Source organism: Barbus barbus (assembly GCF_936440315.1).
Source record: "Barbus barbus genome assembly, chromosome: 3".
Taxonomy (NCBI): domain Eukaryota; kingdom Metazoa; phylum Chordata; class Actinopteri; order Cypriniformes; family Cyprinidae; genus Barbus; species Barbus barbus.
The window spans coordinates 7339321-7357379 of NC_136731.1; the positions used below are offsets into that span (position 1 = coordinate 7339321).

The window sequence follows — 18059 nt, forward strand, 5'->3', positions numbered from 1 at the left end:
GTAAATGAGAGGTGGTCCTGTTTTTTTTCTGGGCATGCACCCATCTCTCCCGCTTCTGATCGAACTTGTCAAGTTTTTTTTTAAGCCTCAGCTTATGTGGTTGCTCTCCTTGGCAAGATCTGCAGGTTTTACAGGCCACATTTAATTTGTTTATGGCACACCACACATTTCCGAATCGTTGACCCCTGGCCTGGCATTTCTATCAGAGATAGAGTAAGTGGAAGACACAAAGAGATTTTGAGAAGTCCTTCTCTCACTGACACAAACCAGGACAAGATGTAAATACAAATAACAAAAAAGTGCTTACTTGAGTGAAGCTAAGACAGTGAAGCTTTAGAAGAAGCTCTTAAAAGAGCTGTTGTTTTTCATACAAATACACTAGGTGGAGGTAACACTAACAGGGAAGGGTGGTGTGTGTAAGAACAGGAGCTGTTGGACAAAGGAAAACCAAATCAGTTAACTGTCTTGCAGCAAGGCTTACTGGATTAGTCATATTATGCAACCCGGTTGTATTATACATGCAGAACTGCAACAAAATAAAGAAGGTAATTGCGATGCTGTTATTGCACAATGCATATTCAGCATGTAAACTGCATGAATGAACTACTGTGCTACTGTTCCAATGTATCTTACATGTTAAGGTAAATTGGGACAGTAAGAAAACTTGACATTGAAAAAAAAAAAATAGAACTAAGAAAAAACAAAAACAATACTTACTTGAAGACACTGGGGCTTCTGGAAGAGAGAGAACGGGGGGGGCAGTAAGGTACAGGTCCTTCTAAAAAAATTAGCATATTGTGATAAAGTTCATTATTTTCTGTAATGTACTGATAAACATTAGACTTTCATATATTTTAGATTCATTACAACACAACTGAAGTAGTTCAAGCCTTTTATTGTTTTAATATTGATGATTTTGGCATACAGCTCATGAAAACCCAAAATTCCTATCTCACAAAATTAGCATATTTCATCCGACCAATAAAAGAAAAGTGTTTTTAATACAAAAAAAGTCAACCTTCAAATAATTATGTTCAGTTATGCACTCAATACTTGGTCGGGAATCCTTTTGCAGAAATGAATCCTTCAATGCGGCGTGGCATGGAGGCAATCAGCCTGTGGCACTGCTGAGGTGTTATGGAGGCCCAGGATGCTTCGATAGCGGCCTTAAGCTCATCCAGAGTGTTGGGTCTTGCGTCTCTCAACTTTCTCGTCACAATATCCCACAGATTCTCTATGGGGTTCAGGTCAGGAGAGTTGGCAGGCCAATTGAGCACAGTAATACCATGGTCAGTAAACCATTTACCAGTGGTTTTGGCACTGTGAGCAGGTGCCAGGTCGTGCTGAAAAATGAAATCTTCATCTCCATAAAGCTTTTCAGCAGATGGAAGCATGAAGTGCTCCAAAATCTCCTGATAGCTAGCTGCATTGACCCTGCCCTTGATAAAACACAGTGGACCAACACCAGCATCACTGACTGTGGGTACTTGACACTGGACTCTGGCACCTTGAATTCCGAATGACATGCAAAATTTGCTTTCATCCGAAAAAAGTACTTTGGACCACTGAGCAACAGTCCAGTGCTGCTTCTCTGTAGCCCAGGTCAGGCGCTTCTGCCGCTGTTTCTGGTTCAAAAGTGGCTTGACCTGGGGAATGCGGCACCTGTAGCCCATTTCCTGCACACGCCTGTACACGGTGGCTCTGGATGTTTCTACTCCAGACTCAGTCCACTGCTTCCGCAGGTCCCCCAAGGTCTGGAATCGGTCCTTCTCCACAATCTTCCTCAGGGTCCGGTCACCTCTTCTCGTTGTGCTGCGTTTTCTGCCACACTTTTTCCTTCCCACAGACTTCCCACTGAGGTGCCTTGATACAGCACTCTGGGAACAGCCTATTCGTTCAGAAATTTCTTTCTGTGTCTTACCCTCTTGCTTGAGGGTGTCAATGATGGCCTTCTGGACAGCAGTCAGGTCAGCAGTCTTACCCATGATTGCGGTTTTGAGTAATCAACCAGGCTGGGAGTTTTTAAAAGCCTCAGGAATCTTTTGCAGGTGTTTAGAGTTAATTAGTTGATTCAGATGATTAGGTTAATAGCTCGTTTAGAGAACCTTTTCATGATATGCTAATTGTTTGAGGACCTGTAGTTGATCAGAATTCATAGAAATGAGTGACATATATTGTTTAGCCTATAGAATAATTCTCTAGTTACTGCAAGTTTATGACAGTTTTAAGCAGGACTGCATAACAGAACAGAAAGTACACTGGACGCAGAGACAAAGGATGTAACTTTAATGCAAGTGCGCATAATATCAACAAGCAGGGGGGTTTACAAAATAAATAAAAAAATGCGCTGGGCAAATAAATAACTGTAATACTTTATAAGATTTCGATTATAGGGCAAAACATAAAAAAAAAAAACTGACAATTCATTCACTGACGCTCGAAGAAAAAATATGGCTTAAAATATGACCCAAACCGGGCCGTGGCCGGCTGGTTCTTAGGTTGCGTCCAGGCACTGACCTGTCTGTGGCCTAATATGGTGATGTTATATTGCTAAAGTTACAATAAAGACCTAATATCAACACAGAATTCATAAGCTTACCTTGCGCGGGGATTTTGGAGAATGCACTAAATCGCTTCTATTTGGCCCGTAGGGAGTTGTTGGCCTTGAGAAAATGATCGCCCCTGCTGGTACTCTATTAGTAACTTCACCTTCATGCATGCGTGTGATTTTCACGCCTAGAGGAGGCAAAGCGTGACACTTACACGCATCCTCGTGTGGACCAGCGTGTCTTCCACACGCTTTGGCGTGATACCGGGTTGCACATAATCCTTCAGAAATAAATTTAATACAATTTGCTGCTCAGGAAACATTTCTGATTATTATTTCTGCTTCATATTTGTGTGGAAACCGTGATGGATTTTTCTGAATTTATTTTATATATAGTAATATAATGATATGTAATGTAATATAATAATGTGGCAATGGTTTCTTAGGATCTACTTATGCTTCTGATGCTTTTGGGAAACGCAGCCCTATTTTAACAAACCAGCCATGCGTCAGCAGCGAATGCTGTCTGTGATTGATTGGTTCTGTCTTTCAGTATTTGCGTGTGTTCCAAGGAGCAGGAGAAATAGCTCTGTCCAACACAATTGTTCGCTAATATAGTCTATTTTTCCATTTAGAAGCTTATTTTATGCTCTGAGTTTCTTAATAAATAAAATTAGTTGTTAAAAAAATGCCCTGTGGAATCAATATTTTTATGTGAGGATCTATCCTTTCGATACAACATCAGTATCGATACTTTAGGATCGACCCGGCCATCCCTAGAGAGAAGAGAGCGCTGGACGGATATTAGCAGATCGGCTATAGATAGAGAGAGAGATGGCAGATAAAAAAAGAGGAAAATATCGGAGGAACAAAACATTGAAAAGAAGGGTTACGATCAGTCAAGAGGTAGGACCCACACACACTACTACCAAACACTTAGTTACGCATCACTTGAGACAAACATCTGTTCCAACAAAGAAAGTTTGAGAGCTCCTTAAATGAGGTTCATGAATCTCCTACCTTGATGACTGAGGACTCAGAGGGATATGGCAGCTGTGGGGTCAAATTATGCTCCATCAAAGGCAGGAGATGCTCTTGGTCCAGACAGCTCCACACATACTGCGTCCAGACCACTGGGATCTGCAGCTTCTGGATGCTGCGCTGCCGGTTACTGCTCAGATCATTCACACTGCTAGTGACTACAAAAGAGCACTGGAGGAGATAAACCTGGGTCAGAAGAGACACTGCAGCTCTGTACTGACTCAGCAGGACCACTGAACACTTCCATATTTGAGCTCAGATTATAAAAAGACTAAATAACGTATTATCACACTTGATGTCTTAAACAATTGATATGTTTGTTACTATATACCTCCTGTAATTTCAATCAGATCATTACACGCTGAGATATGAGTCTCCATGTGTTCACTCTGTCTGGCCCCCTGACATCAAGAAATATTTCATAGATATTGTTAATAATAGTTGTACATATTAAAATATAATTTTAATAAATATTACATGAAATGTATTAAGAATTGTTGCTGCTCCCATTAATCTCAGTGTGCTCTCTTTAAGCTCTTCCACATTGAACATCTCTATAAATACTTCATAAACAGACTTTAAATATTAACTGATGCTTGTCACTAAGTTAAGTTGAGTGATTTTCTATGGATTCTGTGACTCAAATCTGCAGACTGGCTCTGATCTCTGGTAACTAGCATCAGCTTCTCCAGACTGTAAATCTGTGGAAAATCAGGACAGAAATCATGTCGAGTCCTCCAGTCTTAAGAGACTAGAGATAAGATTACATCCATTTAATAAGAGGCTTCATAATGAGGCTAGTTTCTGTGTTCATCCCCATGAATGAAATCATTTATTGCTTTGTTTTATCTGATTTTTGAATGTGTTATTTAGCTGAATGTGGACTAGTCTAGATGTTGATATGTGTTTAGATGACACTTCATTATGAATATATAACTGATCGACTTGAGTGCCTTGTTGCTTGATTTTAGTGTTCTGCTTTTTTGTGATCGACTTTGTACCGTCAATATATACATATTTACAATTATTCTTAATTTTTTCCCTTAAAATAAACAAGATTTTTTAAATAAAACATGACGTGAGTTTAATCCCACCGGTCACAATAGTGACTGTAAAAGAAAGAATTTTTTTTTTTATAAAGCTCTAAAAACCTTACTGACTGATGTTGTAGTGCACTTCCTGCAAATATGGAGCAAATAAAGGGTCTCCGTTAAATATGTGCAGTGTCACATGATTAGTGCAGATTGTCACATGACCAGAGCAGAATCTTGAGAAGATGATGACTGCATCAAAGCTCCAAAACAAAAGGCTAGTAAAGTGTGTTAACATAAAGATATGACACAGATTTGTGGTACACATGATCTTTAGGGTGTCTAGTATTCATCTATGAATTCACATATATTCAGTTTTGTTGAGTGTGGTCATAGAATGAGTAAACATGTTGATGGTCACAATAGTGACCGCTGGGATAACAGTGAACTTAGGTATACAATAGAAATCAATTGCAAACATGTACAATAATGATGTTGTAATACTCGTAGCATTAATCTAAAAATTAACAATTTTGAAATGTGGTGATGGTTGAATTTAGTTTTTTTATCTCCATGTTCCTATTAATGTTGCATAAGGTTTTTTTATGTGTGACGGTTCCCGGGACTGACTTTTCGGGCACTGATTGGCGGTTTAATCTTTGACTCATTAGTCGCCAGTTTATTGAGTGCACCTGCCGGTGTGGTTTAGACGCCCTTTAAAAGAGACTACCATCAGAGATCTGGAGGCTCGGTTTTGGACTTGGACTTTGGGTTGTGTTTGGTTTGGTTTGATTTGATTTATGTTGTTTGAGCATTTTGACATCGCTACAACAGCACATTACATTAACATTCAGACACCCTGCTTTACATACTGATGATGCTGATGTTTTCAGAAATATTGTTATTTTTGTTGTGTTTTGCTCATTATAATGTTTTATTTTTGAGTTTAATAAAGCCTTTCTTTATGGAGCTTTGTTTTCGTGCGTCCCTCCTATTTGTTGCTACCCTTTGAGCCAGGGGTCGTAACATATGCATAATAGTAAATCTACACAGATAACACGCACTGTTTTCCCAGATGAACGTTAAGCAACCCAAACTCCAGCAGATACTGAGGAAGAGTTTGTGAGATGCTTATAAATGATAACAGCGCAACACAAAGCGCGTCAGACTTTATATGCGTTCCCACATGAAACCCAAACGAACAGCACATGCGATAAAAGACTGAACAATATAATGCAAGCACTATCAAAGGTTTTACCACAAACTGAACTTTACACTGATATCTCGAGATCTCGTGTGCTCCAAAAAGCCGGGAGAAACTATAATTATTAAAACACACAGCATTGTTCATTTTGCGTGAAAATATTGCTTTTATCGAAAACAAATATGAACACTAATTTCATATATACTGCCTTTTGACATTTCAAGTACTTTATCATAAATATGGCTGTTTTCCAGGACTTGAATTTCAGAGTCAAATTGAAGCACTTTAAGCAGCTTGTAGGACCCCTGTCTGTCCGTCTCCTCAGTGGAGATTCAGAAACCACTTCATCATTAAATCAGTCACTAATACACTTTTATTACATCTGATCATCAGTTTACAATAGAGATATTAAAGCAAACTTATTCATCTGTTTAAGATTCAGAACAGTATGTGTCTGATCTAGATTTATAACTTCTAGATGAAGAATGAAAAACTATTTAATTATGAATTAATACAAATGTAATGATGTGAGATTTGATGAGTTTGTGTGCATGTGAACATCAGAAAGAGGATTTACAGAGACTCTCTATCGTTTAATATCACACAGAGACACTGAGGAACCAGGATAATAAACCCCAAATCCAGCACAGAGGGGTTCAGTGAATGTGGTGTTGAGTGTGTGTAAGTGTGTGAGTGTGTGTGTGTCAGAGACGCTGTAGAAGGACAGAGAGCCGGTCGACACGTCTACATACACTCCTGCTCTCTTAGAGGATGAACGGACAGCAGGTATATCAGTGATGTTATTGTGATGGACTGAGAATCTGTTATTAGAGCAGAACAGACTCCAGGATTTGTCATTGGATCCAAACACAGAGTTACTCCTTCCTTTCCTGCGGATTCCTTTATATGACACTGATATATCAGCTTTATCTCCGCTCCATTCAGTCTCCCAGTAACAGCGTCCAGTCAGACTCTCAACACTCAGAACCTGAGGAACAACATCAAATCTCTCTGGATGATCAGGATACGACTGACGATCTGACACACGTGTGATCTTCTTGTTCTGATCAGACAGAATGAGTTCAGTGTTTGCTGTGTTTGGATCCAGTGTGAGATCACAGGCCCCTGAACACAAGAAGAGAGAAACATCAAGAACAACACAACAGTGAAGATGTCTGTGTGACATTATCCAACTTTGAAGAAAAAAAACAGGTCTTGAGACCAAAAGCATTCACTGCGTGATGAAGCCCATCAGAATACAGTTAGAATGCCCTTATAATTCCAGCAATGAAACAAAAAACACCCATGTATGAGTTATGTTTTTATATTCATTGCACAAGCGTTGTAGTTTTCTGTATATCAGCACACGTGCGCGAGGCTGCAAACACTAATGTGCTATTAGTTTTAACCGTGCAGAGCAACACAGTTTCATTCCGTGAATGAATCAGTTTCTGAAGGAATCGAGTGAGCCAGTGATTCAACGCTTCGTTCACTTGTTTCCTTTCTATTGAATCTAATCGTTTGAACCACATCCAACTATTTTAGCAAACATCTGAATTATTATTGAAATATTACTTATGGAGGGCACTGTATATATATATTATATTAGGGCTGCCACTAACGACTATTTTTATTTCGATTAATCTAAAAAATTAATTTCACACAAATCAACAGTTGTACTTATTTCTATGAAATGTCTATGAAATCCTTGTTTTAGAGCAAAAGTAAAGAGCAGCATAGAGAGTAAGAAGCACGTGTCCATCTCAGTCCAAATCACTGAAATCAAAGTTCAGTATTATAGTGGAAGAATGACAACATATCCACGTGTTCTAGTCTAATAATAATAACATTATCATCAAAAAACACTTTCAGGGGTTAAAGCAAAAAAAGTCCTGAGGCTGAACTTTTATCCGGGGGTGGGCCGGGGGGCAGCACATGCAAAGCATGCAATGACTGGCAAATTAAACATTTGAAAGGATACTATGGCAGTTATTGCTTTCCTGATTCAAACTGATTTTATTTATTTTTTTCTCGTGAATATATGATTGACCTGAAGAATGAAAGCTATATCATACTCTTGGAAAATTATGAGCTATATCAGAATGTATTGATTATTAATGTGTACTGACACAAACTAAAAATTACATTTCATCAGTGGACTAATGTTAATTTTTAATTAATTAATTGACTAAATAATTGACCATTTAAAATAATAGAAAAAACATTGTTATTGCATTTTCCTCATGTTCTTGCTGCTTTTCTGTCGTTTGTTTTTCTGCTCTGGACGGATAGTTTAGATCGGAAGCCATAGGTCTTGTTCGGTCTTCTGTTCACACTGAGATGCTGTTTTTGTGAAGACTGATCTTTTTGAAGACGTTCTCCCGAGTGGATGAAGGTGATAACAGTGTTTTGGTGTTGTAGTGTGGACTGTGAAACTGAGGTATCTGAAACACTGACGCATGTTTAGTCATGTGATGTGTATTGTACTGATAGATATCTGTGTTTATACCGGTATTGTGTCTGTTATGTGCTGTTCACTTTCACACTGTTGCTAAAGATATGTTACTTTGTTCACAGTCCAGTTAAATAAATATAAATCTCTATTTATTAAAAGAAAGATATTTCCACGTGACTCTAAAACTGAATCCACATATTACTGTTCTGTTTACATTATGTAGTGATTTGCTTCTTAAATCATCTTTGAGAGTTAAGGAGCCCCTGATGCTGATCGACACTGCTAACTAGTTAAAAAACCTTATAGACCTTATTAACCTGATAGAAAAACAATGAATGTCTATGAGATGAGATCAGTGATACACTCAAACAACAATCTGTCTGTGTGTGTGTGTGTGTGTGTGTGTGTGTCTGTGAGAGAGTGTGTGTGTGTGTGTGTGTGTGTGTGTGTGTGTTTATATTCCTACACTTTCGCAGTCCTGCTGTCATCATGATCTCTCCTCCATGATCCACACTATAAACACACAAACACACATTAATGTAGATCTGCATCATTCACACACACACACACACACACACACACACGTACGTTCAGTATGTCAGTATTACTGTTTGACATACTTGAGTATCTGCAGCTTATAGTTTGGATCCTGCAGTTTGTGTTTGAGCAGCTGGACTCCTGATTGTCCTGGGTGATTGTAGCTCAGATCCAGCTCTCTCAGGTGTGAGGGGTTTGAACTCAGAGCTGAAGACAAATAACCACAGCCTTCCTCTGACACCATACAGCCTGACAACCTACAGACACACAGACAGATGATCTACAGATACACACAGACAGATGATCTACAGACACACATCAACATTGTGACCAGTTGACTGTAAATGATCTCTTATATGTTGTTAATACCTCAGTATCTGCAGCTGACAGTTTGTACTCTTCAGTCCATCAGAAATAAACTTTACACCAGAGTCCTGCAGGTCATTGTTACTCAGATCCAGCTCTCTCAGGACACAGTTTGAGGATCGAAGAGCTGATGACAAACTCTCACAACACCGAGGAGTGAGATTACAGCCAGCAAGACTGAAAGAGAGCAGAACACACAATCAACAGTTGAAACATCTACAGACACATACAGAGAGATCATCTACAGACACACACAGTCAGATCATCTACAGACACAGACAGATCATCTACAGACACACACAGTCAGATCATCTACAGACACACACAGTCAGATCATCTACAGACACACACAGTCAGATCTGTTTTGAGATAATCTTGGCTTTGAAACGTGAAAGCACAGCTAACAATCTGATGAACTGTTTAAGACTAAATGATTGTGTAATAAATTGTTAAATCAAATAAAATATTTCTATATAATATTCTATAATATTTCTATTACGATTTGTAATGTCTACTTGATACTTTCTCATTTAACACATCTGTTGTGGGTATTTTCAGTCAAATTTATTTAGCGATTAATTGATCGAAACATTGTGTAATTAATTAGATTAAAATTTTTAATCGACCGACATCCCTAATTTTAACATGTACCGAACATACTTTGTTATTCGCAGTGATGGATAAAGTACCTGAAAGCCACACTTTAGTAAAACTACAGATATCTTACCAGAAAATGACTTTGGTAGAAGCTGAAGTCACTGTCTAGAATATTACTATGTATGTGATATTAATTGTACTTAAGTATGGACTTTTTATTAGAGATCGACCGATATATCGATTTACCGATATTTTTCCCGATATTTAAGCATTTTTTCATAATCGAATATCGGTTTTGTAATATCGGATTCCCCGATAAACAGACACTACAGACACACACAGCCAGATCATCTACAGACACAGACAGATCATCTACAGACACACACAGTCAGATCATCTACAGACACACAGTCAGATCATCTACAGACACACACAGACACAAACAGCCAGATCATCTACAGACACACAGTCAGATCATCTACAGACACAGTCAGATCATCTACAGACACACAGTCAGATCATCTACAGACACACAGTCAGATCATCTACAGACACACACAGACACAAACAGCCAGATCATCTACAGACACACAGTCAGATCATCTACAGACACAGTCAGATCATCTACAGACACAGTCAGATCATCTACAGACACACAGTCAGATCATCTACAGACACAGACAGATCATCTACAGACACACAGTCAGATCATCTACAGACACACAGACAGATCATCTACAGACACACAGTCAGATCATCTACAGACACACACAGACACAAACAGCCAGATCATCTACAGACACACAGTCAGATCATCTACAGACACACAGTCAGATCATCTACAGACACAGTCAGATCATCTACAGACACACAGTCAGATCATCTACAGACACACACAGTCAGATCATCTACAGACACACACAGCCAGATCATCTACAGACACACAGACAGATCATCTACAGACACACAGACAGATCATCTACAGACACACAGACAGATCATCTACAGACACAGACAGATAATCTACAGACACAGACAGATCATCTACAGACACACACACACACACACACACACACACACACACACACAGTCAGATCATCTACAGACACAGACAGATCATCTACAGACAGAGAGATCATATACAGACACACACACACACACACACAGTCAGATCATCTACAGACAAACACAGACAGATCATCTACAGACACAGACAGATCATCTACAGACACACATCAACATTGTGACCAGTTGACTGTAAATGATCTCTTATATGTTGTTAATACCTCAGTATCTGCAGCTCACAGTTTGGACTCTTCATTCCATCAGAAATAAACTTTACACCAGAGTCCTGCAGGTGATTGTTACTCAGATCCAGCTCTCTCAGGACACAGTTTGAGGATTGAAGAGCTGAAGATACAATTTCACAATACTGATCTGAGAGATCACAGCTAGAAAATCTGGAAGAGATTAAATACATTTTAAGAATTAACACAAACAGGTAGATCATCTACAGACACGGATTAAATAAAATTTAAGAGTTTGCGTTAAAAATGTTTGCTTCATTTTCAAAGCCTTCCTTATATGGTATCAGCCCATATATGGTATCATTTGAAAGCTTAGAGTCTCTTCTTCTCTCTTCACACACGAATTTCTGTGAGGCATACGGATCCATGTGCAAGCTTTTATTTAGAAACCTAGTCAAACACAGGCAGTTTCAAACATCAATAAACAGATATGTTGAGGGCAAGACACAAGAGTATTCTGAGAGCATGCGTGGGTCGTCGATTGGCGAACAATATCCAAAGGTTATGAAAAGAAAAGTTACAGATAATGATGAACGATCAGCGGCGCTGTGGAGAGGACGCGCGTCTGGTGAGGGTTTATGAGCGCTTTTCTCCTGTTTTGAGATAATCTTGGCTTTGAAACGTGAAAGCACAGCTAACAATCTGATGAACTGTTTAAGACTAAATGATTGTGTAATAAATTTTGTTAAATCAAATAAAATATTTCTATATAATATTCTATAATATTTCTATTACGATTTGTAATGTCTACTTGATACTTTCTCATTTAACACATCTGTTGTGGGTATTTTCAGTCAAATTTATTTAGCGATTAATTGATCGAAACATTGTGTAATTAATTAGATTAAAATTTTTAATCGACCGACATCCCTAATTTTAACATGTACCGAACATACTTTGTTATTCGCAGTGATGGATAAAGTACCTGAAAGCCACACTTAAGTAAAACTACAGATATCTTACCAGAAAATGACTTTGGTAGAAGCTGAAGTCACTGTCTAGAATATTACTATGTATGTGATATTAATTGTACTTAAGTATGGACTTTTTATTAGAGATCGACCGATATATCGATTTACCGATATTTTTCCCGATATTTAAGCATTTTTTCATAATCGAATATCGGTTTTGTAATATCGGATTCCCCGATAAACACCGCCATCTTGTGGACGTTTTCAGAATTGCGTGCAGGATCGCAATTGCAGCGCATCTGAGGGGAGTCAAGACAGCAACGGCGTGCAGGTACTTGATTTGCTGTAGTTAGTAAACTATTTAATATTACAGGCATTAATGCACAAATTAGATGTATTACATAAATGCCTGATATATAGTTTAAATGCAACTTGGCTCTAAGAAATATGATAAATAAGATACTCTGTCAAGCCCTGTCCCTATAAAGATAGGCTATAACTTTGCCTGAAATAACACAGCCATGAATTAGCACATGGTGGAAATAAAAGCGCTGAATTTAATTCTCTCTGTGGTCTATTAGTCTTGTGAAGTCGGAGTCACATAGATAATCCGTCAAGTCCTCTCCCAATAAAGACGTAACTTTGCATGAATTAAATAATACAGCCATGAATGATTGCATGTTGGAAAGAAAAGCATTGAATGTAATTCTCTCTGTTGTCTCTGTTGTCTGCACCCTAAATTGTATTAACACTTACTATATAACCATTATTTCGTTTATAAACATCTAAGTTAATACAACTTTATGGAAATTAATTATTTATTATCTCCGTGATCGATCGCAGTTTGAGTAGCCTATAGTTCTGTGTAAAGGCATAGATAAACCGCGCTGTCAGCAGCATAATTTAGAGCATGCCAGTTGAGAAATGCAATAAAATACAATGCTTGTTATATTCCAATATTCCAGAGAATATTATTCCGTGAATTAACATTATCCAGTGAATTATTCTTCACTCTTTATCCTATTAAACAGCTTAAAAAACTGTTTTTAAAAATGAAGTTAAAAATGAAGTTGATATGACTCCTTTCCTTTATTTCATTTGAAAACATTAGACTTTCTATGTTCATTTTGCTTACTGCTAATATTAGTGTTGCTGCTAAAGCTTTTTATAAATAAAATGTTTTTTATTGTTGTAATACGAAGATTACATTTAACATGACAGGGCTCTAGACTGCGACCAAAATGGTAATTGTTTGCGAGTTAAAATTTGACGTGGTCGCATTTGTACAAGTGCCAGGTCTGCGCTACTCCAAAGCGTCTGCCAGCCGCAGCACATTATAGCAGGAGTCAGATTTCACTGATCACGTGAAGAGAGGTGCTTTCAGCACGAGCGCTTAGTGGGTAGAGCCTGGTTTATACTCGCCGCGTCAGCACGAGCGTGAAGGTGCGTGTCGCGGATGGAGCGCAATGGATGGATTTGTTTTCAAACTAAAGTAAAAGACCGCTTCTTAAACCAGAGAAGGTGAACGTGGTGGTATTCTTGTAGAAAAACATGCAAGTTCTGTCAGCTACAGCCAGTTTAGTTTTACTTTTCTTTTTGTTTTCATTTTGAGAAGCTTGTTATCTTTGCTGTTTACCTCAGGTTATGCTGCTTTCCTTAATTAACAAAATATATATATTAATATTTATTTGCTTCCTCATAGTTTGTTAAACATTCTGTAATATACTAGGTATATAGTACAGCATGTGGTGTGTCCTATGCCATGCCTCGTCTTATTCGTTTTTTGTTGATAAATGTTATGTAAGAGTTTGTCATTGTCAACGTACTGTTTTATTGTTGTTGAGCTTTTTAATTAAGAATAACAATGAATCCATCTTTTGTTTTAGTCTTAAAAAGTTAAAGGTGTATAGATATAAGCAAAACAGACAATGAACTTTTCTTGTAAAATGTGACACCAAGATCGCAAATTTGAAAGTAAAAAGCGCACGAAAAAAGGAATTCCTGTTCACAAAATATAAATCACAAATAATACAGATGAAAAAGAATGAGTTGAATGTTGAAAACTTTCGTTACCATATAACTATAAACTATGATAAAAGTTCATCAGCATGCATTGATTAATCAAATGTTGTAGCAAAAATAAAAAACGAATTGCAACCAAATTATGTGCTCGTGCGCAAAAGTGAGATCAGTGGGAAGAATGAGTCTAGAGCCCTGCATGAAAGACTGCTAATTCTCAAAACATTTTTTGTTAAGATGACTGAAAGGAGGTAAAACCAAAGTGAAGTATGGACTTACTTCACGCAGTCATTTATTTACTTTATAACAGTAAATAAATATCGGTTCTGCATATCGGTTATCGGGCACACAGACATGCAAATAATTGGTATCGGTTATAAAAAAAAATCAATATCGGTCGATCACTACTTTTTATATATATATATATATATATCAAAGGTACTTAAGTATTGAAAGTAAGAGTACAGGTAAATGGAAAAGGAGGAAATAAATATTAAAAAAATATTTCCATTATTTAATTTAAAAATAAATAAAACATGGCCACAATTTAGCTAAAACACTGGAAGTAAAAAGAAGGAAAGGAATAATAAAACGTCCTCATGTTTAAACTCAGTAGTTCTCTCATTATAATCAACACGTGATGTAAATAAGAGATTGATTGTGCAGTGTAGAGCTTCACTGATTATTACAGAAGTTTGTGAGATCGTGATGAACTGAAGTGAGTTAGAGCTTTTTACTGATTATAAAGGGAGCTCTCTTTGTCTGCTTTCTAGGCTGGATATAATCCATTCAGAATTTGTATAAACTCTTGTTTTTCATGCTGCTAAGAGGACTAACGGCCACATACACTCTGCAGAGTTTCAGGAATTACATCTGCAGGATTCACTCTTGATATTACAATGACTGATATAGTGATAAACAGCAATGAACAGGACAAAAATATCATCTGTGGAAATCTGTGTCTGTCCCACCCAGCACCAAACGTCATTTGGACGTCGTTTTTGGGGCTAAATCAAGTCGGCCCGTCATGGCCTTATTTTAGACCAAAAATCGACGTTGAAATTTGGTCTTTGTTTGGTCCGTCGGATTTGGTCCAAATTTAGCCCAAAAATCGACGTTGAAAATTGGTCTGTGTTTTGTACATCGGATTTGGTCCAAATTTAGCCCAAAAATCGACGTTGAAAATTGGTCTTTGTTTTGTACGTCGGATTTGGTCCAAATTTAGCCCAAAAGTCGACGTTTAAAATTGGGTTTTGTTTGGTCTGTCTAATTTAGTCCAAATTTAGCAGAAGCACGTTTATTTCGGACTGTATAGCCCTAAAATAGCCATGCACATGTAGCAAGTGAAGAATGATCTGACATATCTGAAGCAGTGTTAAATATATTGAAATATATTTTGAAAATATATTTTAAAAGTACAAACAAAGCTTAAAAATTGTTCCTCGGGATACATGTGTAAATTGGCTATGTGTACGAATTCATGCATTTTTAATCCATGTTTAATTAATTTAATTAATTTTTCAGTGTTATTTCTACACCAAGTTTACCGTTTCTAAAGCTATTATATAATATAATATAATGTATTATATTATATTATATTATATTTATGTACATTCTGCGTGACTTCTACGTGCTTTAATGTGTGCGCGCTGAGCTGGAGCTGAGGAAGTCACCATGGAAACGAGGCGGCAGCTCAACTGTCAAACAGCTAAACGCTGTCTCTCACTGTTGTTTTCACTATTTTCAGGTAAGTTTAATCTCTAAAATTACACAAATAGTACATGCCATTGTTCCTGACACTTTCTTTCATGTAAATGATATGTTTTATTTCATAGAAATGGTTTAGTGTCTTCGGAAAAAGTCCGTTAGCATCAGGCTAACTATAAGAGCTAACTATAGACGAGCAATTTGTCAACTGATGAATGGAAGTAAGCTAATTAATTTAACCTAAAAGTGTGCACTGTACAGTTAGTTGGATAAATCACTGACACAGAGCGTGAAAATGGGCTGAAACTTAAAACAGGTTTTGATCTTTAAACACATATTGATACTTGTTCTGTGATTTCAGAAGTGTCAGAAAAAACCCACTACAACACAGAAGTTCCTGATTCCTAACATAAGTAACAGCGTTACTAAATAAGTAAACGTAAAAATGTACATTGTTTATTTTTTATTTTTATATTGTATATTCTGTCAATTATTCTTGTTCTTTTCTGCATGTCACCTCTGCTATAGTTTATATATAATAAACCTGGCATTGTATAATAAATATTGTTGGCTCTGTGACAGATTGTTTATGTTCCTAGATTCTTCCACACTGATGGCCGTGCTCTAGAGTATCTCCTGTCGAAGAGCATCTCTAGACATTATGAAGCATATGACTTGTAAGTAATACCTCAAACATACACTGCCTAAAGTTTAAGGGCCAGATTTGTCATGTATTTGAAAGAAGTATTTTATGCTCACCACTGCTGTATTTATTTGATTAAAAGACAGTAAAACAGTAATATTGTGAAATTACCATTTTTTAATAACTATTTCCTATTTCAGTATGTTTTAAAAAGTGATCAAAGCTGAATTTTCAGCATCATTATGCCTGTCTTCAGTGTCACATGATCCTTCAGAAATCATGCTTAGCGAAAACAAGAATAAATTACATTTTACGTTATATTCACATAGAAAACAGTTATTTTAAATTGTAATAATATTTCACAACATTACTGTTTTTATTTATGATCAAATAAATGCAGTTCCCTTCCAGGAACTCGAGCTGCGTCGAATGCTACGGGGAACGCCTTCAGCGTGACCGCGCTCTGAACCAGAGTGTAAAAATGTCCAATGAAAGGGCGAGACGTCATAGGCTGGTGACGTCACTGACCGGAAAGCATAAAAGCACGTGAGGTGGAGCCGGCAATTGCTTTTTGTCATTCAGCAACCGCTTCTCTGTCTGTGTGTACTGTCTTTGCATGTTGTGAATCTTATTTGGTGTTGTTTGTCCTGCACAATCACTTGAATAGGCTCCAGCAATATGTGCAAGCACTGGGGCGATAGCATTCCGGGCTGTGTGTTCCTCCCTGCACACATTATATCACTGCTTGGGATACACGCAGTCTGTGTGTGGTCTGCTTGAGAGCAGAGCGCGCAGATTCAGCTCTCGAGGGAGCTGACTGCCCGTTTGTGAGCTTTTTTCATTTCTTACGCCTGCTCTCTGAAGGCTCTCTCTTTAAAAAAAAACAAAAAGAGAGGAGTGAGTTTCACTAGCGCTGTAGGAAGGCGGACGAGCCCCTTTCCTCTTCCCTTCCCTAGACCTGTCTTCCTCCGAGGAGGTGGACGCGTCAATGAAACAGTGCTTGCACAAGCATATTATGAATGAGAACGGCGCGCAGTCAGCTCTAAAAAAAGAAAGAAAGGGGGCTGATTGTGTTTCTCTCCGCTGTACATCTCGCATTCCCGCCGCTGCTGAGGCACGGCGGCGAGTGTGAGTGCGGGGATCGCAGCGCGCGTTGCCGAAGCGACGCGTGCGTTACGTATTCTCATTCATATCAGAGCGATGCCCCGGGTGGAACAGACGCTCGCGAGCTATCTGTCCCCTTCCGTGGCGTTGTCTCTGAAGGCTCGCGGCTGCAGGTCAGGCTGGTGCATGTCTGCACACCGAAAAAAAAAGAAAAGAAAGAGAGTGTTGCAGGCGCACCAAGCTGACGTACCTGCTTAGAGAGCTGGATGAGGGATTGGGGCTCAACTTGATTGAAATATAAGTTGATCTCTGAGCTCCCTAGAAACGCTGTCTGTGGTCGACCCTATCTGACATGAATGAGAAGATAGGGTTTTCCTCATGGACGCCCCGCTTGCGCCTTCTGACCTGTTCGGCGACGCCGTCGATTACGTCGTCAACAGGTACCAGGAGGCTCGTAGACAAGCGGCGGCGTTTCAGCGGTTTCTCCCTCATCTGTCTCTAGCTCAGGGGGCTGCTGGGCGGGAGCAGCCCTCGCCGCGTGCCAGCCCCTCTTTAGAGAGGTGCAAAACAGAGCGTGGCTACTCGCACC

The 18059-nt window shown here is 38.4% G+C and overlaps 1 protein-coding gene across 4 annotated transcripts in view; it reads right to left on the reverse strand.

Moving 5' to 3' along the window:
- Positions 1 to 18059, reverse strand: part of LOC306854962 (NACHT, LRR and PYD domains-containing protein 1 homolog) — a 295440-nt gene that overhangs the window by 255642 nt on the left and 21739 nt on the right. For 2 of the 4 annotated variants that reach the window (XM_079393301.1, XM_079393300.1), the window contains exons 4-8: positions 11066 to 11239; positions 9186 to 9359; positions 8900 to 9073; positions 8746 to 8792; positions 6153 to 6949 (exon numbers count right to left, since the gene is read on the reverse strand). In XM_079393301.1, the coding sequence (XP_079249427.1) occupies positions 6411 to 6949; positions 8746 to 8792; positions 8900 to 9073; positions 9186 to 9359; positions 11066 to 11239 (1108 nt within the window). In that variant the 3' untranslated portion in view covers positions 6153 to 6410. Of the gene's footprint in view, positions 1 to 6152; positions 6950 to 8745; positions 8793 to 8899; positions 9074 to 9185; positions 9360 to 11065; positions 11240 to 18059 lie in introns of those variants that run through there. The other 2 variants (XM_079393299.1, XM_079393298.1) reach the window with 1 other exon arrangement.